This window comes from Aquarana catesbeiana, linkage group LG10 (genome assembly GCF_042186555.1).
Source record: "Aquarana catesbeiana isolate 2022-GZ linkage group LG10, ASM4218655v1, whole genome shotgun sequence".
NCBI lineage: Eukaryota > Metazoa > Chordata > Amphibia > Anura > Ranidae > Aquarana > Aquarana catesbeiana.
Genome location: NC_133333.1, coordinates 24,922,337 through 24,947,948, shown reverse-complemented (window position 1 = coordinate 24,947,948; position 25,612 = coordinate 24,922,337). Strand labels below are relative to the sequence as shown.

General features: G+C 41.0%; 2 protein-coding genes across 2 annotated transcripts in view; one reads left to right on the top strand and one right to left on the bottom strand.

The window, feature by feature from the left end:
* IGLON5 (IgLON family member 5) overlaps positions 1-25,612 on the top strand; it is an 859,278-nt gene that overhangs the window by 660,823 nt on the left and 172,843 nt on the right. The window lies entirely within an intron of this gene.
* Positions 1,508-24,368, bottom strand: LOC141110475 (pregnancy-specific beta-1-glycoprotein 2-like). The gene is made up of 7 exons (XM_073601833.1): positions 24,088-24,368; positions 20,402-20,716; positions 18,564-18,896; positions 7,756-8,031; positions 5,365-5,643; positions 4,156-4,271; positions 1,508-2,531 (listed from the first exon to the last, which is right to left on the bottom strand). Exons 1-6 carry the CDS (start codon positions 24,131-24,133, stop codon positions 4,192-4,194), a joined length of 1,329 nt encoding a protein of 442 aa, XP_073457934.1. The 5' UTR covers positions 24,134-24,368; the 3' UTR covers positions 1,508-2,531; positions 4,156-4,191.

The following is a 25,612-nucleotide window of genomic DNA, read 5'->3' as shown; positions in this document are numbered from 1 at the left end:
AACTTTCACCAAATCACGTGGTTTTCTCAGCTCATTACCGCCACCCTTTGGACAACTTCTGTATTGTTGTCTGATCTTTTGCATTGGTTCTGAGCATGCGTGTTTGTACTTTGGACTAAAGTCTGATGGATTTGTGTACACACGATCGGACTAGCCGACGTAGGACTTTTGTTGCAGGAAAGTTTGTTCGCACAGCCAACATTTGAAAAACGAAAAAGTTTGTCCGATGGAGCGTACACACGGTCGGATGTTGCCTTAAAACAGGTAATTTGTGTGTGTGTGGGCCTTAAAAGAGCGTAAAGGCCCATACACATGATCTGACTTTTTGACAACAAACATGCAAGTCCCATGAAGCTTTGATAGGCTGACAGTTACAAGCATGACTCCCACAGGCAGAGGCATGATGGGACTTGTAGTTTCGCAACAGCTGAAGGGCCACCAGTTTGAGACACCTGCCTTAGACCATTCAGAGTGAGAATTATTAACCACTACTCTCTGAATTCTGTCTTTTAGCCAGTTTTCTATCCGTTTACAAACTTTATTGGAACGGTTCCATTTTGAATTCAAATTCATTTTCAAATTTGAATTCGTATTCAAATTTGGATAATTCCTGTCATAACTTATTTCATATTCGTTGAAATTCATACCTACTGTGATTTTGGAAATTCTAATGCATCTGAATCTCGAAAAACAAAAATGTAATCTGTATTTCAATTCTGAACTAAACGAATCCCACATATCTATTGTCTCTCTCTATTTCTATATCTATTTTTGTCTCAATCATCTCCATTACCTGTCTCTATGATCTGTCTCTATCATCTCAATCGCCCTTATCATTTCCATCTCTATCATTTTGTCTCTCTGTTGTCTCTATCACCTCCCATCTATCTCTGTTGTCCCCATCTCTGCTATCCCTATGTCTGTCTCTATACCAGGGATATGCAATTAGTGGACCTCCAGCTGTTGCAAAACTACAAGTCCCATCATGCTCTGCCTCTGGGTGTCATGCTTGTGGCTGTCAGTCTTGCTATGCATCATGGGACTTGTAGTTCTGCAACAGCTGGAGGTCCACTAATTGCATATCCCTGCTCTATACCAAGTGTTGGTGGTATAATGAGATTCTTGGATAAAGTCTCCCTCCAGAGCGATATGTTGGATGGAAGCAACATTTCCTTTTTGCCAAATTTATTTTAAAAAAATTGCAGTTTCTGCAGATTGGAATTGAAACGTGAATGTTTATTAATTTCTAAACTACCAAATGGTTTGCTTAAATGGATATAACATATGTAAATTCTCCACAAGGTGGCCTTTTTTTCATTTTTACATTTATTTTTATTTATTTTTTATTTTTATTTTTTTAGATTCTACTGAAAACATAACTGGAATTTGTCTCCATTTCCGGGAGTAGAGGAAAATGTCACACATTAGCAATCATCACATTGTGACTCTTAACTTTTCTCTCCCGCACAGTCACCCATTATTAATTAGAAGACGACTCTGGTTCCGATTTTCACAGAGCAAAAATATTCTATTTATTTACTTCTAGACAAAAAATTACAGCAAGGGGAAAAAAATATTTTATTTTCATATTTTTCTTGTCCATCAGTCACCATCTTCAAGGATCAGTCCAATGCAGACGAGATGAATCCACTGCTGTTTTATATCCTCTCACATACTCCAGATGCGCTAATCTTCTATATTTGTCTAGTTCCTTCCCGGACATGCAATCTCTTCTTTCTGCACTGTGATAATTGTATTATGGTTAAAGTATACTTAATGCCAAAACTTTTTTTTTTTTTGGTGTGGATAGAACAGGTAAGGGTTTTAAACCCCTGCCTGTTATTTATTACAGTCCTTGTGACCTTAAGGAGGATCTCATTTTCTGGAGAGACAACAGAAGTTATGAGATAATCTCTCCGAAGGAGGATATCTCCACTCTCTCAATTTTCTCCAGTACAGGAAGAGTTCCCCTCTCCACCTCCTGTTCTGGTGACACCTATAACGGCTCATTCACACCCATCTGATTGATCGACAGATGCCTTTTCTATTTAAGCCAATAGAAACTCATTAGAAGGTGCAGCAATGTGAGTTGACGTGTTTTTTTGCATTTCGATTCAGTTTAATTGAAACCTGGCACAAACACAGATAAGTGCATATTGGCCCTAAGACTTAGTATTTTTCCACCAGTTTCTGTCCTGTGGAGATGAGGAAAAATAACAGATACCTCAAAAGGAACCGACATTGGGGCAAAGCCTGGCAGAGGTTCATGAGACCCACATTCACACAGAGGCAGGTGGACTGAGTTGTTGCAAAGATCTCTCCACTAGAAAGCAGAGTAGATTAGGAGATTAGGGGCGGGTAAATGGTCTGACTGGAATTAAATGAATCCTTTAAGGGTTGGACACAGAGGCATGTGCAGTTGGTAGCTAATAGAGGCTCAGGAAGGAAGCAGTGGCGATCAGGACAGCATTGTCAGGTAGGAGCCCTCTTCTCTGGTTTATTCAGTGCACAAAAAAGATTTTGCCAGAAACCTATAAATTTAAGAAAAAATTGTATTCACCAAAGATATTGTTTGGATGTGTCTATATTTTCTTTTAATTCCATCCCATAAACACACCTGTAGGTTATTCAGCATTTATTGTGTGTCTGTATGATTGTCACAGAATGAATGCTCCCCAGACTAACTTAATTGGTTTCCATACTGTCACAAAAAAATTAAATTGTAAGCTCCTAGGGGGTGGAGACTGATGTGAATGGTCTATATACTGTCACAAGGAAAGAAGTATAAAAGATCCTCAGGGATGGAGATTGATATGAATGGTTTGTACTTTCACAAGGAAATGAGAATGCAAGATCCTCGGGGGTGGAGACTGATATGAATGGTCTATGTACTGTCACAAGGAAAGAAGTATGAAAGATCCTCAGGGATGGAGATTGATGTTAATGGTTTGTGTACTTTTACATGGAAATAAAAATGCAAGTCCCTCTGGGGTGAAGACTGGTATGACTAGTCTCTTTACTATCACAAGGAAATGAGAATGCAAGCTCCTCAGAGTGGAGACTGATATGCATTGCCTGTGTACTGTCACAAGGAAATAAAATGCGGAATCATCAAGGGTGGAGAACAATATGAACAGTCTATGGCAGTGGTCTCCAAACTGTTGCCCCAGGGGCCAGATGCGGCCCCTTGCTTGCCTTTATCCAGACCTTGGGGCACTATTCCTTCCAATGACACCAATGATGGGACACTATTCTTTCCACTGACACCAACAATGGGGCACTATTCCTCCCACTGATACTGATAATGGGGCAATATTCCTTCCACTGATACAAATGATGGGACACTTCTCTCCTAATACTAAACATGGGGCACTATACCTCCCACTGATGTCGGGACATTTTCTACTCCCAATGGCCACATTCTGGCCTCCCTAAGGTCTGAACAACTGTAAAGTGGTAGTTGATTTACTAAAACTGGAGATTGCAAAAACACGTGAAGCTCTGCGAAGAAACCAATCAGCTTCCAGTTTTTTGTTTTTTTTTGTCAAAGCTTAACTGAACAAGCCGAAGTTAGAAACTGATTGGATACCATGCACAGCCGAACCAGGTTTTGCACTCTCCAGTTTTAGTAAATCGACCCCTATGTATTGGTAATGGATATGAGAATGTAAGCTTCTCTAGGGTGGACACTGAGGTGATTGGTCTGTGTGCTCCATTTAAATAGAATTGGTTGGTGCTGAATAATTCAATAAAATAAGGTACTAGGAAATCAACAAAATTACCAAGATTTAAAACATTCACATTTTAATGTGTTATGGAAAATCAATCACGCAGTGGTTGTGGAATCTCTAAAACCTGAGATCTGAGTTCTTTCCGCTCCACCCATCTGTTTCAGCCATCACCAGGACTTAGAATTCCCACCATAGGATCTCCATATCATAGAAAATGCGGTAGGATATGTCGACCACTCTTGATCAGCTTTGTGACCATCAGAAAAAGAGGAGAAGTAACAACTCAGTTGTAAGATCTTATGTAGTCATGAAGAGGTAGTGGAGGCAGCCAAAGGGAACTTCCAACAACAAGCCTAAACCCAAAGCTGTTTTTACTTGTGGGTGGTCTCAGCCTTTAAGGGTTGCAACACCAAGATATGCTTACCTGTCTGCCATCATAGGCTTTTTTCAGGGCAAACAATCACCAGTGAGCAAGCAGAATTCCTCCCAGTAGAGGAATTATCATAATGCTATATGTGCTGGTGGCACGGAGTGTGGCATCTAAATAGGGAAGAGAAAAGGATTACTAAAGTAACTTGGATGACTGAGTTTTTACTTCATTTAGAAATATGTCAGGTTTTGTAGACGTTTGACTTGGAAAAAACAACCACTTGGAGGTGTATATATATATTTTTTTTAAAGTCGCATCACATGTACATTTGTTCTGTGCAGAAAATGTTATTGGGCTATTTCCTGTGCTATTAAAATGTTTTTTATTCCTTCAAAATAGAAAATACCACATTTGGCCACTTGATGGTACAAAGTATCATAGGAATTTTCTACGATACTTTGTGCTATCTGGTGGTCAAATGTGGTATTGCTTTAAATTAAGGAAAATCATTCAACCACAGGAAATGGCCTAATAAAAAAAAAATTCTGCCCCATTTGCACATAAAAAAAATTACATGCACCATCACTGGGCGCATTGGTATTCAATTTTGTCTTTAGATGCATCCTTTAGAGTCTGCCAAGCTGCATTTTTCTATATTAAACTACAGCCAATTTTTTTTTTCCTTTTTAGTTTTGTGTAGAGTGGTTAGGGGTTAGAACCTCTGATAAGTTTTGTCTGTCCCTGCTGGGTGTATTTCCCTTAATTTACTGTCCTGGTGATCATACAGGAAGTGAGGGCAAATCTTCCCAATAGGGATCCTGGCAGAAGTAAATGCAATATAGATCTGGCGTAATTGCTGGCCCTTCCTTGCTCTATTCAAAATTTGTGAAAAGCCAGCAGAGTTGGATCCGGTGCACTCGGTAATCAGTAACAGAATAGGTCAGACAAGCCCCTCCCCTTCTCTCCTGTACAAGCCTGTTTGGGTAAGTTTGTGCTGAGGGGTGTGGCTGTTACTCAGCTCTGCTAGTAGAGCACCGGAGTGTGAGGGCAGGAAGCAGCATTTTCACAGAGACAAAAAGGTCTTTTTAAGACCAGCAAATATCAGTCACAAAGCACAACATGCTGGGGATAGAGGACTATACAGATGTTAAATAGTGTGAGACTTAATTTGAGCTAGAAGACTTCTATCTTGTGTCTACTGGCAGCCTCAGTAAAACTCTGACATGTCCATGGCTGATTAAACTGTGTTTAACTACTACTTACAAGAGACGGTGAGATTTAGGGACCCAGAACCCCAGTAGGCTGCGTTGGATACGTTGCAGATATAGAGTCCATTGAACGTCCTGTTGGGTTGCGTTATCTGGAGAGTCCGATTCCCATCTAACAGACTGTAGGCATTCTTGCTGATCACAGATTGCCCATCCTTCATCCATGTCACCATTTCTGTATAGCCACTAGAGGCGCTACATCCTAAATTTACAAAGGCCGCACCCTCATTCACCTTCTGGGGTGATTGTGTCACTGTAACAGTCAATAATGGGTCTGTCAGACAAGAGGGAAAATGTTATTTATAGTTACATTTTAACATGTTAATGGTTTCATTGCAGCGTTTTTATTCTTTTTTTTTTTTTTTTTTTTTATTGCACTCTATGACCCTATTGGTGAAAAATTTAGCTTCCCCCCCCCATCCCTGGGACAGAAGGGCAGGAAATGAGGCAGTTTGGGGATGTAAACCGACAGGGGTGCTAACCCTTCCCCAATTTTTTGAAAAAAAAATTTGCTAATAAAAATTTTATTAAAAATGTGTTTTGTGAACCATCAATGTCAGCTTCAGATTGTGAGACTCATAGCAAAAGTTATTATAATCAGCAAGCCGGCTGGTGGTCTCCTGCTATTGTCTGTTTATTGAGGTGTTATGTGTTCTCTGCTAAGCATGTCTCTCCCATTATGAATTGGGACACCTATTGTTTCTGTCTGTCTGATTAATCACAACATTGTCTGGATGGGCATTGAGTGACCTAGGCTGGTTTAAGTGACTAGTTAATTATCTCATGTTAATTGTATTTCTGTATACAAGTTCCTTTGCATACAATAATATGATCAGGCTCATTTGACCTGGTGTACTATAAATGATGTGTCTGAGTTTCAATAAAGAGTCCCAGTTTTGCATCTGAGCTAGTCTCGTCTAGTATTTTGGTTGCAATATGCAGCTATAACATCTGGTTCCTGGTTCCAGACTGGAGGAAGCTGTGAACTGGCGGAAGCACCAAAGCTGGGTGCTGAATGGTTCCGTCACACCTTCCCCTTAGTGTTTAAGAACAAGCTATAATGTGGAGTTTTAAAGCTGAACTCCAGAGATGACATGGGGCTTATATGGGGCCAGCTTGGCACAATGTAAGAATGCATATGTGATGTCAGATTGGCCCAAGCTACTACAGTGATCGCCACTCTCTTCTAGGTGCTGTGTGGCTGCCTTTTTTGCACACTGACCACAGGGGGGTGCTCACTCGGCACCGCTGCCACTCAGAGAACTCCTTGCATTTTTTTTCATTGATTACAAAGCATTCTCTGAATGGACACAGTTAAAGATCATGAGGTCACCACTCCTCCTCTTTACCTCATCCAAGCTGAGAATGCTTTGTAATCAATGAAAAAAAAATGCAAGGTGTTCTTTAAAGGGCACCTGTACTGAATGAGTGACCCCTTGTGTTCATTATGTAGAAGGACAGCTGCTGGGCACAGCACCTGGTGGACCACAGGCCTTACTGTAGTAGCTTGAGGTACCACAGTGATTTACACCTTCTCGCCAGGTGCATTTGGCTTGCCTGCCACTAGATGGCGCTGTTGCTATTATGTTAGGCAGGTAGGGTAAAAGAAAAGTTGTATGCAAGCGTTGTCTCCCCTTTTAGAGAAATCTCTTCAAATCGTGGCAAAAACGCACTGCATGCTTTTCTGCAGCCTCTTCATTGAAGTCTATTGAACCAAAAAAGTTAAAAAAAAATCACTGTTTTGCGTTTTAAAAAAGTCCCTGATACTTTCCAAAAATGCAGTGGCTGAAAAAAGCATTGATGTGAATGCGTCCCATAGGAAACCATGTTAAATGAATTGTAGTGCGTTTCTGCATAAAGCACCAAAAAAATGCATAGCTGTAAACCGAGCCTAAGAGTGCATGCTGATGGGGTTTTGAGCCTCCAAGGACGAGACATCACCTGCACCTCTTGGAAGCATTGGAAGCTGGGCTAAGATGTTTGTTACTTTTACTATTATTATCAGTGATCATGATAATATTAATATATACATTAATGCTAAATATGAACATATTAATATTCGTAATAAATAATATATAAAGACTTGTTATTATTGTTATATATACATTGTGTGTTTGTGTATATATATATATTTATATTAAATAGAGGACTATTATTACTACTACTAATAATAATAATACATGTCACTATTAATAAGGATGTATATTAATTACAATATGATCATTTTACATTTCATTTTTTTTTTTTTAGCAAACTCCTATTTTTACATGGCTTTTTTTTAAGTGGAACTAAACCCAAAAGAGTGTTGGGGGTTACATCACACTGTTAAGAATGTGTATGTTGGAGTCACAGGTGACACAGACCAGACTTTTGTGCTACAACTTACCATAGACAAGGAGCTGGAGGTACCCTATACTCCAGGACACTGCGTTGGATATATTGCAGCTATAATTTCCACTGAACGTTCTGTTGGGTTGCATTATCTGGAGAGTCTGATTCCCATCCAATAGATTGTAGGTGCTGTTAGTTATAGACTCCCCAGCCTTCATCCATGTCACTGCCTCATTGTAACCACTAGAGGCGCTACAGGTTACATTTACTGCAGAGGTGTCCTCGCTTACCACCTGGAGCGACTGTTTCACTGTAACATTCCCCACCGGGTCTGTTAAGTAAAAGATATTGTAAGATAAAAGATAATGTATTTTATAAACTGAAAAATAACCTCTTCCTTGGGCCGAAAACCAATAGCTAGATATTAGAACCTCCCAGTTGTCGAGCAACAAGGACGCTAATTTGTATAGAGTTCAGGTTTTCATGCCATCACTCACTGAGAGACTTCCTCCTCCTGTGTTTTGAAAATATGTCCTTGTAGAGTATCTGGGGAGCCTGGTGCCTTGGGGGGGTTATGGCTGTTAGAGACCGGCCGCAACCTGAGGATGTAAAGGATTCCACTAACAAAAACTCATCCATTTCACCATTTTCATTGTGCCCACTAAATGCGCTGCACCTCAAGCTCAGTGGAACTTGCAGCACCGATGAATGAAACGTACACCATGGATAAACCCTCTATAACAACGGTGTTCAACTTTCTTAATATGGAGGACCTCAAGTGTGATCCTCACCACCACCAAAGGGCTGCACCCACATTCAGTGCCCTGCCTATTATCCAGACCCCCTATCCTAATGGAGTTTTCTGCCAATCCAGAAGGGTTGATGGGAGCCTCTCCTAAAATGGGCACCCCAAGGTATCTTGCTATTCAATGTGTCACACATGTCCCATGTCAACTCATGTTCTACTATACACCAAACAGGAGGTCGACACAGGTTAATACGCTTTTACCATTTTAAACGGACCACAAACACCTGGCAGATGGAAGGAGCTATCCCACTCCATGTGCAAGACCTATATGAGGACCTTAGCCATAGGATAGACCCCTATGCAATTGGCTGGTGGACGCTTATATACAAAGACTGAGACTGTGTCTACTACCGACACGATACGCTTTTGGATGATAAATATCCCCTGCTTTTTGAAGTCCCTGCAAATCTGATATATGTTGCAGTCAAATCTATTGGCCGATTGCACTCCCTTTAAGTGCTTATTGTGCCACGTGTAAATTACCATCTGTCAATGACATCCTGGTCAGTATCCATGCGTGGCTCTGACGGATCATTTACTCTCTAATTGTTGAGTCATTTCTGCTGTTCCGACATTCCAACAACAAAATCCATCAGATTGTTTCCGACGGATGTTGGCTCAAACTTGTCTTGCATACACACGGTCACACAAAGTTCTCGGAATTTCCGAACGTCAAGAACGCGGTGACGTACACCACGTACGATGAGTCTATAAAAGGGCAGTTCAATACAAAGCGCACCACCCTTTGGGCTCCTTTTGCTAATCTCGTGTTAGTAAAAGTTTGAGAGACGATTCGCGCTTTTCAGCCTCGTGGTTTTCAGATCGTTTTTCTGGTGTTCAGTTTGTGCTTGTGGGTTTGTATCTGTTCTTCAGTGCGTTCCCATTGATTTATCATTGTGTTCTTGTCCATTCGTTACTGATTTTCAGGTCACTCTTCACAGGCCTTGCTGTTCTTCAGTGCGTTCTGTTACCTTGATGCCATGTTGCGTGTACGTACTCATCGTAGAGTTCGTGCTTGGTGGGCTTAGCACCATATAGCAATATGGTGTGACCAAATCCCCATATTTTTTGATAATGTTTGTTTTTTTAAATTATTAGGTGTTTTAAACTAGCCTTGCTGGAGGTAAATGTCTTTTTTGCATGTGTGCGCTGTAATATTTTCTTCTACTGTAGGTCTTATGGCTGCACCATCTTTAATGCACCTTTTAGGATGTGCCCCCCAAATATCTTGTTTGGATTTCTTACTTTGACACAAGTCCAGTCCATGAACAGGGCGAGGAGGAGTTCATGGACCAAGAATTGGTTGCTCCAGTGTGACCAATTCTGTCACATGCCTTTGCTCCGTGAGATCCGTGAGAATAATCCTGACGATTTCAGGAACTTTCTCGGGATGACTGACCCCGTATTTCACCGTTTGTTGGCTTTGCTGACCCCTTATATCAGCAGGCAGGATACCTGAGGCAAGCCATCACTCCGGAGCAGAGGCTAGTCGCCACATTGCATTACTTGGCGACAGGGAGAAGCCTGCAGGACCTCAAGTTATCGACAGGCCTCTCCCTCCAGGCTCTGGGGATCATTATCCCAGAGACCTGTTCTGCCATCATTCAGGTCCTGCAGAAGGACTATATTAAGGTAAGATTTTTATCCTTTAACATCACATTTTATTGTATTTAATGTTTACTAATGTATTGTATTTCTTTCCTTATTCCTTAATTACCATGATTGTAATATGCTCTGAATGTCCCCTTTGTCCTCATGCATGCTTGAATTTTTTCTTTTTTTTTTTTTGTCCTTCATGCATATTTGCCTTCACTTACCTCCCCAGCATGCTCTCCTGGGCCCATATCCACCTCGTCTAGTCACTTAACAATGTATTTTGTCAGCTCCATAGTAGTGCTTTACCCTAAACACCCCCTAAAATGTGTATAAATGTTATTTGTTCTTTAAATTCAGGCAGAGTACCAGAGGCTATTTTTTTTGGGTCCCAAAATCATTTGGAATCCTCCCTCCCCCCAACTGCTAAGTCAGCTGATACCAATCCTCTGCTGACTTTGCCAAACCCATACACACTATACCTACCTCTTTTGTGGTCATATTTATGGATGAATTCCCCAAAGCATGTAGTGCAAGGGACTTCCTGAATACTTTCAAATTGTAATGTTTAAAGTTTTTGTATCCTATTATCTTGATAGGTAATTTCAGAATGTAAAAATGTGCTAACATTTGTACAGTGTGTATTTATATCTTTGTATAATGACCAGTGGGCTGCCAATAGTGTAAAGTAAGGAGGGGCTGGCCAAAGTAACACACATTATTTATGCATTCAGCTCTCAATGAAATGAAAGAGAAGGTTACCTGTCCAAAACCTCTCCCCCCCCCCCCCCTAAATTTTTTTTCAATGGGCCATCAGAGGGGGTGAGGAATTTGATAGGTGGACCTTTATACTTTTGTCTTTTAAATACTCCCTAAAATAAATGTTATACTGATGTTGGCCAAGAATGTTTGTGTCTAATCTGCTTTCAATGTTTTTGTGCAAAATTACTAAATTTTTTTTTCTTGTTTGAATCCACAGTTTCCTTCCAACCCACAGGAATGGCACACTGTGGCCTCCCACTTTGCCCAGCGATGGGACTTTCCCAACTGCGTAGGGGCAATTGATGGGAAACGCGTTCACATAGTCCCACCCCCCAACTCTGGGTCATACTATTACAACTACAAGGGGTTTAATAGTATTGTGATGTTGGCGGTGGTGTCGGCTACTTACGAGTTCCTGTATGTGGACATGGGGAAGAATGGCCAGATGTCGGATGGTGGAGTCATCGCCCAGACCGAGTTCAACAGGCTTCTCCAGAATGGCAGCTTGGGCTTGCCACCTCGAGAAGACAATGCGGAAGGACTCCCATTCGTCTTTGTTGCAGATGAAGCATTTGCGCTGGGGGACCATCTTATGCGGCCATTCCTATGAGGACCCTCACCCCGGAACAGAGGGTTTTTAATTACCGGCTGGCCAGAGCCAGAAGAGTGGTGGAGAACACGTTTGGAATAATGGCCAGCCGGTTCCGCTTATTTCTTACACCCATACACATGGCGGAACATAAACTCAATCACATCATCCTGGCTTGCTGTATTTTCCACAATTTTTTAAGGAGAAATTCTCTAAACTATGCTACCTCAGTTGAACCTGAGGCCGGAATTCCTAATGAACAAACGCTGACGGCGCTTGAAACTGGCCGTCCTGGCTTGCGCCCCCAGAGTGCCCGTGAGGTCCCTCTAAGATACATGGAATATTTTGTGGGTAGGGGGGCCATCAATATGCCAGACAATGTCTGAGACATTTTTGAATAAAAGATATCTTTCAAACTTAAGAAATATTTTATCTCCTGCTTGCCTTTCTTTTAGCTGTCTCCTCGGTTTTCTTTTAATGGTATTCTTTAGTTGGCCTATTGATTCAACAGTACAAACAAAATTTATTTCAGACATGAGGTGACAATCTCTTCTTCGGCTAATATTATAAAAGTATGTTGTGGGGCTGTTTTTGTTGTTAATGTATGTAATGCATTACTGACAAAAATCTTCATCATTTTCAGCACCACGACCGAAATTTGGGGAGTCCTGAAAATGGCGTGATTGTGTAAAATTATAAAGCACTGTGTGTTATTTACTAAAGAAAAATACACTTTGCACTAAAAGTGCTCTTGGAACTGCACTGAAACTACACTTGTAGTGCAAAGTGGATTTGGCTTTAGTAAATAGCAACCATTGCCAGGGAAAAAAAACAACTTTACTCCAAAAATTGCTTTTGAGAATTGAAAGAAGAAGCCACACATTGGTCATTATCCAAATTTTTACTTAAAGCACAATCACATGTGCGTTTATAAAAGGTATTTTTTACAAACCAACATGTTTGTTGTCTAAAACTTTTTGAGTTCACATTTCTACAAAATAGCCTTTAATAGGTAAAACAGGCATGTTTAAAACCATAAAACAATACACAATTCTAGAACTTACAAAGTTCAACTTGTAGAAAGTGAAGGCAATATCAGACATGAGTATTTACAAACTGTTTGATATTGCGTTCAGCAGATGGGGTGATGTCACCCCTGGAAAAGCCAAATTTTGAAGATGCACACAAATTGCCGAATGTCAACATGTGCTAGCTGCCATCATGGGGGATCAAGGGATGCGTTTTGGGGGTGCAACCCCTTCCTCTCAGCTACTTTATTAGTGAGGAAGGGGTTGCACCCACAAAACGCGTACATTGATCTCCTGTGATGGCAGATAGCACATGTTGGCACACTGTGTGCATCTTCAAAATTTGGCTTATCTAATATGTCAAAAATTAGTCATAAAAAAAAAAATAAACCTGCAATAAGTTAGGGATTTCTGGGTGTTTTATATTCTTCCTAAAACATCAAAGATGTTCTTCATTTTGTTTTGAACATCATTGATTATTTTCTTTAGGGTTTCTAAATCTCTATTACTCCCCATGATCTCCCCGATCAGGATCTGGGCACTTTCAAAAAACACACCATGTATTAGAAATATGCAGGCATCCATCTCTTACCTGAGCCTGTGGTCGCAGACGCTCACCTGTTGTGGTGACAATTTCTATAACGTCTCCCTCCTCCTCTGGTTGGGTTTGGGGGATTTCCCCTTCTTCCTGAGGTGGGGGATCTCTAGTCTCTTCTGAGTGGTGTCCTCCAAGTCTTTTCTCTCCTATGTAAAAAAATAGGTATACTTGATGGCAGGAATATGAATATGAAACAATGCTTGGAAGTGGGGTACAATTGTCTGTTTTGGCAGAGTTCCAAGATGAAGAAATATTTTTGTCCTTTGTCAAGATTGAATACTTACCTGTTTTGTACAAGCTTCACAGATGGAGACACCCCTATAGTATACACTGGAACACCTGTGTGGGCCCCCTAATAAAAAGGGTGTTCTGGTGTCCTACACTAGTGCTCCAGCGTCCAGATGTGTAAACAGCTGCTGAGTGTCCTCTCCTTACACAGAATCTAGTTTGCATTTCATTCTAGTTACAAATCCATACAGACAACCAACTTATTTTAAGGGAAGTAGGCCAGAAAAAATGTATTGAACTGCATCTGGCCAAAACATGATGTTTTAGTGGCCGAACGAACAATGTTTCCTACGAACGAATAATATGTCCATGATCATGAAAGTTGCCATTTTAAACTGTACAACAGTAAAGAAAAGCACATGGAGCAGCAGGAATGTAATACAAATAAAGAATAGGAACACAGGACAGCTACTTACTTTTTTGCAGCACTCTCCTGATCCTTCTATACCGATCATGCTCCCTTAATTTGAGGTCCGACCACCGTTTCCTCAGTTGATCCTTGGATCGTCGTACCCCAAAATTCCTGTGCAGACTCTTCACAACTTTAATCATGATTTTGGCCTTTCTGACGTTTGGGTAAGGTCCATACTTCCCATCATAGTCGGCCCTTTTCAATGTGTCCACCATCTCAACAAAGGCCATATTTGAGGCCTTAAATCTTCTCCTGCGGGATTGTGATGTTTCTGGCTCCGGGCTTTCCTCCTCCTCCTTGTTGCTGGAATTATCATGCACCTGTTGTGTCTCCGCCATGTGTTCTTCCCCACTGCGCCAAAAGAGAAGGGGCGGGGAATAGACTAGAAAGAATGCCAGGGGCGGGCGGAGTTTTACGCATGTGTGGTGTATATAAAGCTTAAAATGCGTGCGTCGTACGTACGATCTGTGAGCGGAGGAAGGAGTATCGGAAGCGCCGATCGTGATAATGAAGGTACAATTTTAACTTGGGCCTATACTGCTTATAGATTGAGGCCTATATTGGGACAAGATTAGGAGACTTTAGCCTGACAATAGGGTTTGTCTTGTGTATTGCAGATAAAATGGATGGCTTCAATGACCACAACTTCCTCCCCCTGTTCATAGACAAATACAGGCAGCGCTGGAGAAATTGCTGGAGTTGGTGAAGCCGGTGGTCCCCACAGCAACCATCCCCTATTTAAAAGCCAAAATTGGTGGCCTGAGGAGCACTTATCTTATGGAGTGCAAGAAGGTCCAGGATTCCCAGAGATCTGGAGCTGCAGCAGATGACATTTATGTCCCCAGGCTGTGGTACTATGAGAGACTTTGTTTTCTGTCAGACCAGACTGAAGTCAGGGAATCCCTCCCAACCCTTTCTTCCCCTCTTCCTTCCACCCTATCTTCCACCCCAGCTGAGGCTTCCGATATCCAACCTGGGACTTCCAGCCAGGAAGAAGTGGAGGAGCCCAGCTTGAGCCAGGTATAGCATTGTTCTCCAGATTTCTGGTCAATAAATAAATAATGTTTACTAGATTTTATTATTGATCACTAATTGCTGATTTAATAAAGTGTTTTACATATCAATAGACAGTAGTGGGCAAAAATAATTGGGACAAGAATGAAAAATGCTGGGCTTAGAATGATAATCTTTTATATTTGTTAACATTCAATTTGCAACAGTCATGAGATGAAAATTGTGTGTGATTGATGAAGAAAAAACTAAAACTATCTCCCTTTTTCATACACAGGAGGACCTCAGCCAGGAGGAGGCTGTGGAATGTGGCAGCCAGGAGGAGGCCGGGCCCAGTAGGAGCCTCACAGAATCTCAGGTCCCTCCCCTCCGCCTTCCAACCAAAAGACCCAGGAAGGGGAGTAACGTGGAGGAGTCAGTACTCAGGCTGATTGGGGAGGCTTCTGTGGCCCTCAGAGCCACCCCCACTCGTGAAGAGGCCTTTGCCTCCATGGCTGCCACCAAACTGCAGGACATGGAGGAGGGCCAACGCCTCATGTGTGAGGAAATCCTTCTTGAAACATTAACTAAGGGGGTAAGTGGCCAAATCACACCCAATACCCACGTGTGAGTTGCATCATCCTCCTCCTCCTCCTGCCACAACTCCAACACCACAGACACAGCCTAGAAGGAAGAGTGGAAGGAAGACAAGAAAGTGATGACCTGGGTTCAGTCTGGTCTGACAAAAGATGCCGGCTCTTGTATGACCACAGCCTGGGGACATAGATGTCATCTGCTGCTGTTCATGATCACTTGGACTTCTGGACTAGATTGTACTTCTTTATATATGGACTCCTCAGGCCACCAATTCTGCATTAAAATAGTTGATGTGTGCCCTGGGGGCCAAAGGCTTCACCAATTTCAGCAGTTTCTCCAGCGTTGCCTTCCCTCTTTCTTTGGTTATAACCCCTTAATAAAGGTATTTTTTTTCCTTCAAAAAGGACAGTTTGTGAGTAGACAGGTACATTTCAAAAATACAATGTCAAAAATACAATGTGAAATTAACAAGAGACACCAACACCAAGCAACCTCCTTGAGATTAAAAAAGACAAGATAATATTGTGGTAACTTGACACACAAAACACATCCAAAACTATTCTGAAGATCAAAAAAAAAAAATTTAAAAAATAACAGGAGATCAGAATGAAAAAAAATAAAACCAAATAATACAAAATCTAAAAACATAAAAAAAATATTTTTGGGACATATGACAAATAAAAATATTATATTCACACAGTCGGAATTTCCGACAAGCTCCGATCGCACATTTTCTGTCTGAAATTCCAACCGTGTGTACAGGGCATTACACTTGGGACTGAAGCTACAGCTTTGGAAGTTTCAAGCCCTTTTAGTCCCTGAAGATCTACACTGTGTGTTTTTGAAACGCGTTGGACGCTCTGTCGGTTGACAGCTTTCAGTTGGCTTTACATCTGCCCCCAACAATATGTGTTTGTTTTTATCATCTTGAATTTTTTGTTATTTATGTCATTCGTTATATATATATATATATATATATATATATATATATATATATATATATATATATATATATATATCAATAAATTCGTAATTTTTTTTACGATTTACTGTTTGTGGTCCGTTTAAAATCCCAATTTGAGGAACCCATTTTTCAATATATGTATTCGGGATGTGGTCCACAAACAGCATAGTCAGCTAGCTGTGGCAAACTTTCTTTCTATTGTATTGCACATTAACCCATGTTAAAGGGGAACTGCAGTCTGCTCACATATGTAATAAAAAAAACATCTTTGCCATTCTGAAGCTTCCCTCCAAACACTTTGCATATTATTTGATATACTCTGTATATATTTGTACTTGCCAAATATGCCACAGAGCCTGGCTGCATCCATTTTAACTGTGGGCAGCTGAAGCTGCTGCCTGTCCACTTCCTGGATTTACACAGACACACAGAGGCACACCTCCAGCTCAGCAGTTTTCATTGGCCCCCTCCCTTCCTGGCAAACTCTCACGAGAGTGAGAGAGAGAGCTGTACGTGATTTCATAAGCCTAGGCTAGTGACCAGACAAGAAATAGGAAGTAGGTTGTATAAGGTATTTACTGGCAGAAAAAAATGTTTTACTATCCAAAGTTAAAACAACAAGGGCAGAAGATTTAATAGATGGAAAGATGAAAAAATTACTGAAGTTCCACTTTAATGTACAATGATGTGCTTTTCAATGCATTTATACTGATTTCTGGTACAAAAATTTTTATTGGTGCACATGAAAAATGATAAAGCCACTGGTCACCCATGCAGGGCGATCACAAGAGAGCATATCATAGGAACACAGACGCATTATCACTGATTGCAGTGGAAAATGTATCCAGCACTAATAGGCAAAAACGGAAGGAGCGGGTGTCTAGTGTATGTACGCATACAAGGCTAATCTTGTACTTCGGGAATCAAGAATGAGAGGGAAAAGGCAAAGAGATGGGTACAGAACATGTTCTTACCCTTATTTAGAAAATGTTGCTGTGCAAGAGTGAACAGTAAATTAACATCAAGTTTCTTGTGAAATTAAAAAAAATCTGCTTCAGAAGCGATTTGTAGCTGATAACATCCTCACTGTGCTTTAGCACCAACCCTCTTCACCAGCCCTAGCTCCCTGCGATTTATACCTCTTCCCGAAGATCAAGTTTGTCTGTATGTTGGCAGGTGCAGTTAGTTTGCCTGTCACTAGGAGGCTGTGTTCCCATTATAGTATGGTATGGGAAAGTTCTAATTGGGTAAAAAGTCCCTTCTTAGTCATGGATGTAGTTGGTGCCCATATAAATGCCAAATGAGGGAGAGGCCTAGAGAAGTCAGGGCATGGGAGCTGTAGACCCCGGAGCGTCATCTAGTCTCCTACAGAGTTGATCTAAAGGGCCCTTTGCAGGGCTGAAGTCCCAAGCTAGGTGGAACAGCATTTTATAAATAGTGGGGGAAGGTTGGGAAATAAATGCCATCTGGGAGCATGCCTAGCTGCACAGAGCCATAGAGGCATATTGGGAAGAGACTGGTATACTATAGAAGGGATCTTGATCCTACACCGTGATGGGAGCTAAATGCTGTGGCCGGCCATAGACTGATCACATCTCAGCTGGCTTAGCAGGAAACTGGCCGAGATGCAAAGGGAAAATTAACTTCTAAGATGTTTGCTTTTTGTTCTGCACAGAAATGACGACTACATAATATCTACTCTTGGGGATGTCGTTCGGCACAGAAGAATTCTGATAGTATGTCAAAGGTGATATCAGATGTCACGTAAATCTTTATGAAGTTACTGTAAAGTCTGGAAAATGCATTCCTTATTCCTAAACCCTATGGGGGGGGGGATGTCGAGAGCAGGTCTCTGGCCAGGATTATGACACAATATGGCGGAGGGTTCCATCAACAATAGGTAGGTAATTGTTCTATCCAAGAAGAAGCGGGACAGGGATTTGTGCAATTTGGCATTAGCATCTAGCCAATTGTAGACCCCCTTACTGGTAGAAGAAATCAAAAATGGCAGAAATCCTCAAGAGTCTTTCAGATAATGATCCGTAGAATTGTGTTGAATGTTGGCCGCATCGTATGCAACTGTGTGGCAACTCAGAAGGAAACCATTTTAAAAGTGAATTGTTGTTGATTTTCTTTTGTTAAATATAGAGTACAGGCACAGTCTTGTTTTTGTTGTGTCGGACTTCGTGTATGTGTGCATAATATATTCACTCTCAATTTAAAGTAACCCTTACCATAGAATTTCACCTGAAATCTCTGTGAACCGGAGACAATAGTAGTAGTATTAGTTGTTGTTATTGTTGTTGTTGCTGTCACATTGATAGAATAGTTTCCTGCATCATCTTTGGTGGTGTTATAAATTAGCAGAGATCCATTTTCTTGGAGGACCATTCGACTTCTAATTCTGTCAGAAATGTATTCATTGTTTTCTGTTTTAATGACGAACGGGTTACCGTTATAAAACCAAAATATTTCTGATGGGTTACCATCATACCAGATGGTCAGACTTATGTTTGCCCCCGTTCTATATATGCCAGTGTCATTACTTTGGATTTCCAGGACTCTCTCTGTTAAAACAAGAGGTACAGTTAAAGCGGATGTAAACAGCAGATGTAAAAAAAACACTTCTAAGACAATTGCATAATGTGCAAGTATGCATTGCATACTTGCACATTATGAAATACTCACCTTGGACTGAAGCCCTCCAGTGCCGGGTTGTCACCACTGAGAGGGCTAACCTGTTCCCCTGGTCTTTCTTCCGGGTTTGCGCACTGCGGCTATGTGACGCCATGATGTTACTTGCACGCATGCATGTGGGAGCCCTCGGGTTCCGGCATGAAGGTCTAGCAGGGTATGCCAGACCTTCAGAGTGCATGCGCCGGTGACGTAACTGGCTGCATTCATGGTGAATATCTCCTAAACGGTGCGCATTTAGGAGATATTCATTTTACCTACAGGTAAGCCTTAAAGCGGTTGTATACCCGCTGACATTATTATTTTTTTTTTTTTTTTACCCCTGTAAGGCAAAAGGCATAATGAGCTAGTATGCACCACATACTAGCTCATCATGAAATGCTTACCTTAGACCGAGGCGTCGGTATCTTACCTTGTCCACGCCGAGGTAGCTGACATGTTGCCTCGGCGTGTCTTCCGGGTATCGCGGCTCCAGCGCTATGAGTGGCTGGAGCCGCAATGTTGTCACTCCCGTGCATGCGCGTGGGAGATTTCTTTCCCGGCAAGGTCCGGCGGCTGCCGGGCCTTAAGCCGAGAATCCCCTGTGCGCATGCGCCGCTGCAGTCAGCGGCTCATAGCAAGGGGAATATCTCCTAAACCGTACAGGTTTAGGAGATATTTTTTTTACCTACAGGTAAGCCTTATTATAGGCTTACCTGTAGGTAAAAGTTAAAAAATAGACTATACAACCACTTTAAGATGTAGGCTTACCTGTAGGTAAAAATGACCAAGCAGGCTTTACTACCGCTTTAATTTTTTGCCCACCTTTTGGTAAAGAAAAATATAAAATTCTGAAACTGGGGCACAAATAACCAAATATACCTATTGACCACTATTGTAGTTGCATGTTTCATGGTTGCGTGTTCTGTAGTTTCATGTTTCCTATCTGGGCATTCCGTGTCTTTACAAAGCTGCTCAGTGATAATATACTGCGTACAGCTACTTCGCCCAACGGTCCAGAGATGGTCCCCTAACTCTATGTCTATATCTTCATTTTACTTGTTCCAATAGCACCTTCTGGGTTCTCGTTTTCGTACTTATAATAGAATCATTTGTTTCCTTCATGTTTGCTATAGTTTAGCCAGATGATAAGCTGAAATAATTGCCTAGGTGTAAATATTAATCAGGGAAGTTCTTCTTTTCCCTACCTCACACAAGGAGAGGAAGGTCTGACCATTCAATGCCACTTTAAAGCAGAAGACCTGAATAGTGCAATCCTATAAAATACACCATAAACCTTAAAGGCCAACCCCACCATTTGGACCATAATACATGCTTCTCCCGTATTTAGTAAAGCATGGTGATTTTAGCCAAGGTAACCAAAGGAGCCAAGACTCACCTCTGACAACCACATTGAATTTAAAAGAGCCAGAATCCCTATTTGTATCAGTAACTGTGACCGTGTATTCTCCGGAGTCTTTTGTGGCGGAATTACCAATAGATATGTTTTGTTGATGTAGTGTCAGACGGTTTTTGTAATTGTCAGCGCTCCACCCAGTTCCATTGATCCATGTAGCCATTAAAATGCCGTTGCCATATTGCCATATTATCAATGTGGGAGTTGAGTTGTAGGAAATATTCAGGTTGATGGGATCTCCAGTCAGTACGGTTGGAGAAGCATTTGGACTTGTTATTATCAGGTTTGCTGCATTGCCTGTGAATGGTTGACAAACATAAAATGATCACATGTAAAACAACGATATGGGGCCGATCTGCCTTGTTCTGAAGGTGCAATGGGGTGCCATCCAAAATGAACATGTGTGACACAACCCAACCTCATCTGTATGGATGTACCCCTAAGGCCTCATACACAATGGACATTTTAAGGCTGTTGTTTGGGGGGGGGGGGGGGAATCTATAGTTGCTGGGGATATCTATTGTTGCTGGGGTGGGTCTAGTGTTGCTGGGGGCCTATTGTTGTTGTGGGGGATCTGTTGTTGCTGGGGGGGATTTATTGCTGCTGGTGTGGAGTCTATTGAAAGGTGTACGGATAAATCCGTGCACAGGATACAAGTCAGAAAAAAAGTTAAAGAATGAACTGCTGCCTCTACAGATACACCACCACCTAGGTGGGGTGTACTAAAGTAAATATGAAAGGGGATGTAGGTGTGGTGTTGTTCTAATTAAGAAAAAACACCTTTATTGTGATAGAACTGCTGTGTTACACCCTCTGCAGTCTTCCAGACCCAGGTGTAGATGTGTGAGGAGGTTAATAAACAAAGTACCAAAATAATAATGTATATATAGTAAGTTTACAACAGAGGGTATCTGAGTCACTAATAAATATATATATATGCAGTGCCTTATGAGACAATATGCAGAAATGTTACCCTCTAATGGCTACGTCCAAGTTAGAAGGAGGCGTACAAAAATAAACATGGACGTCAGTGTGCATACACCCTTCACAGGGTGCAACTGCAATACTTTGTGAAATAGTATTCAGATGTATTACCCCCCCTATGTCCAAGTCCAAGTTTCAGAAAGGGGAGTACATATGAATAAAGGGAACACCAATGTTGGCTCTCCTGTAATGGTGCTACGTCCTCTGTGTAAAACCAGTGCTAGTACTTTAGGTAAAGGCTGATGTGCAAATGTGACACTATTTAAAATAAGAAAAAAATGTGTGTATGTGAAGTCTGACTATGTGCTAATATAGGAAAGTGTGTCTGGGTTGTGTTACACCCTCCGGCAACCGCTGCACAGATGTAATAACGGCAGACCAATGTGGTTAAACAGGAAGGGTAAAATGGCAAACTGCTGATGTCTTTGAAAAAAAATGTGCTAAAAACAGATTTATGTCCTGGTGTGAAAAAATGTGTCCAGGATGTGTTACGCCCTCTGGCAGCCCCTGTGCTAGATTGGTATTGGCAAGCCAGTAGAAAAGAGTGTACCTAGTGAAATATTAATACCTGTGGACTTGAATATATGCTAGTCCATTGTGATTAGAGTTCCGAAATGTTAACCAAAATTAGTATGTACCATATATGTAACATAATACATTCTACAATGAAAAAAATATATGTTGTGAAACAAAAACAAACAAAAAAAATATATATAATATAAAATCTACATTCCAGTGAGGATGGCTTAGTAATAATGCATATATACAAAAAAGTGACTAGTTCTGAGAACGTGTCCAGTGCTGCAGGGCTGATCCCAAAGAGCGGTCTGCGTCCAGCTGCAGAGAAGGAGCCACCCCTAGGAGATCTGTGGGGTCTATGTCTTTGAGGCTGGGGTGGGTCTAGTGTTGCTGGGGGATTTCTTGCTGCTAGGGGGATTTGTTATTTCTGGGGGGGATCTATTGTTGCTAGGGTGGGGTCTAATGTTGCTGTTTTGCAGAGGTTCTATTTTACTGCTTTTCTTGTTATTAACAAATACCATACAAATTACTTGGCACCACAAAATAATACTTGGTTCTGTATTCTCTAAAAGGGATGGTACTGGGAGGCGGATAGGGGTGGAACCAAGGGGCGGTACTGGGAGGCGGATAGGGGTGGAACCAAAGGACGGTACTGGGAGGCGGATAGGGGTGGAACCAAGGGACGGTGCTCGGGGGTGGGTAGGGGGCGGAGGCAAAGAGTGACTCAGAAGGGGGGGAAGTCCCCTGCACTTACTCTCTGAGGGGAAAAAAAGCCCCGCCTAAACATATAGCTTTAAAGTGACATCATTGCTAAGTTTATGGGATTTACATATTCATGTTAATTAGTCAGATTATATTAGCACCAATGTATCGACCTCTGGACTTCTCTCTTTTATCTTGTTACAATATCCGCTGTAACCCATTGTACATTGAAAGTCTTTCAATAAACAATTAAAAAAAAATTAAAATGATTGCATACTACTACTTGGGCCAGTTAGTTTATTATCTATTGAGCAGAGAGAGCTCAGAGAGCATTTTCAAAAAGGGGTCACCAGTGGAAGCCCCTAATTTGTTAGCATAGTTTTTCTTTATAGGGAGTTTTAAAATGTAAAGTGTAAAAAGAAAATTGATTCGCTTATCCTAGAAACATAATATGCAATCACATATCCAATTAACAAAGTGCAACAGTGCAATTCGAATCAACAGAAATTCATAATAAAAAAAAAAATATATATATATATATATATATATATATATATATATATATATATATATATATATATATATATATATATATATATATATATATTTTTTGTGTAAATCTCCTATATATAAACATATATATGCTATAAATAAAAATCTGAGATTTAAATAAATAAATAAGTTCCATAAAATGAGGGATCTGTTTTTGTTTTTTTGTTTTTTACAGGTTTTTTTTCTTATTATTGGTATGTGCAATATTTCACTCAATTATATGTGGTATTATCTAATTCACTAGTGCAGAATGTGTGTGTGTGTGTATGTATGTGTATATATATATATAATCTCTGTTTCTTTAAAATGTAAGCGCCAAACTTTTTAATATAATTTTTTTTTTTTTTTTAACTTTGTTTCACAGATTATGATTTTAACAGCATTACTGCAGTGTTCAAACAACTCAATGGAAGGTGAGAGGAGATTTCTCTAAAAAGCCCTCCTAAACAGTTGACACGAGAACAGGGGTCCGCTTTGGAAGACTGCCTCCTCACCCACAGCAACTCTGAGGTAGAGCCTAGAGGACCCCAAAAAGAACCCAGAGGTACATTTAGGGGTCTGGCTAGAGATATTCAAAGAGGATTCACCCTATTGGGCTGCTATGGCTATTATTACGCCATTCCACCAGGAGAAATAGAGAGGGTGAATCCCTCCAGTGGGATGACAGACAGCAAAAAAAAAAAACTGATGGGGGTTCTAACCCTTTCCTTCAATATTCAAATCTTTACTTTTACTTTATTTTTTTGCTTTACTTACACTTTAGGTAGAGGAATATGAAGGCTTTAGGCAGCTTTATTATAATCCTTTGTTAGTCCTTTTAAACTACTTTCAGTAGCCAGAAGGAACGTTGTTACTGGTTCGGAAGTATTGTTATAATTTATAGAGTAATGTAGATAGTAAAGGTCACTCACCGTATTGTATGAGAAGGAGGGTGGCAGTCAGGATGGCAAAGCCCATGGTAGGTGGAGGTCGGGGTGGTGGATGATCAGGGGATCAGAGACGGATCACTCTTGGGTGACCTTGCAGGTAAAAATATCAGGTGTATTTCCTGTAATTGCTGAAGATGTAGAAGGATAGAGAAGCGTTAAAGGGAGGGGTGAGAATAATGTTGCTGGTATTTCAAGAATTTTTTTCAATATTTTATAATCTGCAGCCTTCATAAATATGATATCTGCTGATCCTACTATAAGATTGACCAATCCTTTCTCCTAGTTGTGCTTCTGCATTGTAGTGTGCACCCACGGAGGCAACGAAAAGTGGCCAACTGGACACATATTGCACAGGCATGGTCACTTTAAGTAAGGTTGTCCAGAGCAATGACGTGCAGTCAAGGCTGAAGCACGTACATGTAGACAGGAAGGGGCTTCAAAGAGGCTGGAGGAGATCAGCAGCACTGAGACTGGGAAAAGAGGCTAATACAGTGTCTTAAAGTATTCATACCCCTTGAAATGTTCCACTTTTTGTCATGTTACAACCAAAAATGTAAATGTATTTTATTGGTATTTTATGTGATAGACCAACACAAAGTGGCACATAATTGTGAAGTGGAAGGAAAATGATAAATGATTTTCAAAATGTTTTACAAATAAATATGTGAAAAGTGTTGTGTACATTTGTATTCAGCCCCTCTGAGTCAATACTTTGTAGAACCACCTTTCTCTGCAATTACAGCTGCAAGTCTTTTTGGGGATGTCTCTACCAGCTTTGCACATCTAGAGAGGGACATTTTTGACTGTTCTTGAAATAGAACCGTGTGTACGAGGCTTAAGAATTGGTGAGTTGCAATATAATGTTTGCTTTTGGGTTTAATATAGTCTTAGATCACCAAATGGATTGTATAGCAATTATAAATGGTATATCCATTATTGCAAAGTGGATTAGAGGGGAGATGGCGAGCCAGGCCTTCGCGTCCAGATCAGTGCCTGACCTCACAAATGGACTTCTGGAAGAATGGTCAAACATTCCCATAGAAACACTCCTAAACCTTGTGGACAGCCTTCCCAGAAGAGGTGTAGCTGTTACAGCTGCAAAGGGTGGGCCAACTCAATATTGAACCCTACGGACTAAGACTGGGATGCCATTAAAGTTCATGTGCGTGAAAAGGCAGGCGCCCCAATACTTTTGGTTATTTATTATATATATATTATATATATATATATAATTTTTTTTTTTTTGTGACAGACCTAGCCGGAAAAGAGGCTTTTGGAGGGGACTGAATGCCAGCCTCCTGCAAACCGATTGTGGGCCCTGGCATTTGGGGGGACAGTGCTCTTTGTGAGCTGTATGCCTGGGGACCCTAAAGGTGGCGTTACTTTAGATTCAGGTCCATGTCCCCCAAGAAACACAGACACTGGGGACCCTGGATATGCCATTGTGATGGGAGTCACTAATAGGGGCACAGGGTGAATGAGAACCCCACTATGATCTGTACTAGTC

Coding starts and splice junctions, on each gene's coding strand:
- LOC141110475 (XM_073601833.1), bottom strand. CDS start 24,133: ATGGGCTTTGCCATCCTGACTGCCACCCTCCTTCTCATACAATACG. Junction 18,897..20,401: donor ATTCAATGTGGTTGTCAGAG/GTGAGTCTTGGC, acceptor TTGTTTTAACAG/AGAGAGTCCTGGAAATCCAA. Junction 4,272..5,364: donor CCTAAATCTCACCGTCTCTT/GTAAGTAGTAGT, acceptor TTCCCTATTTAG/ATGCCACACTCCGTGCCACC.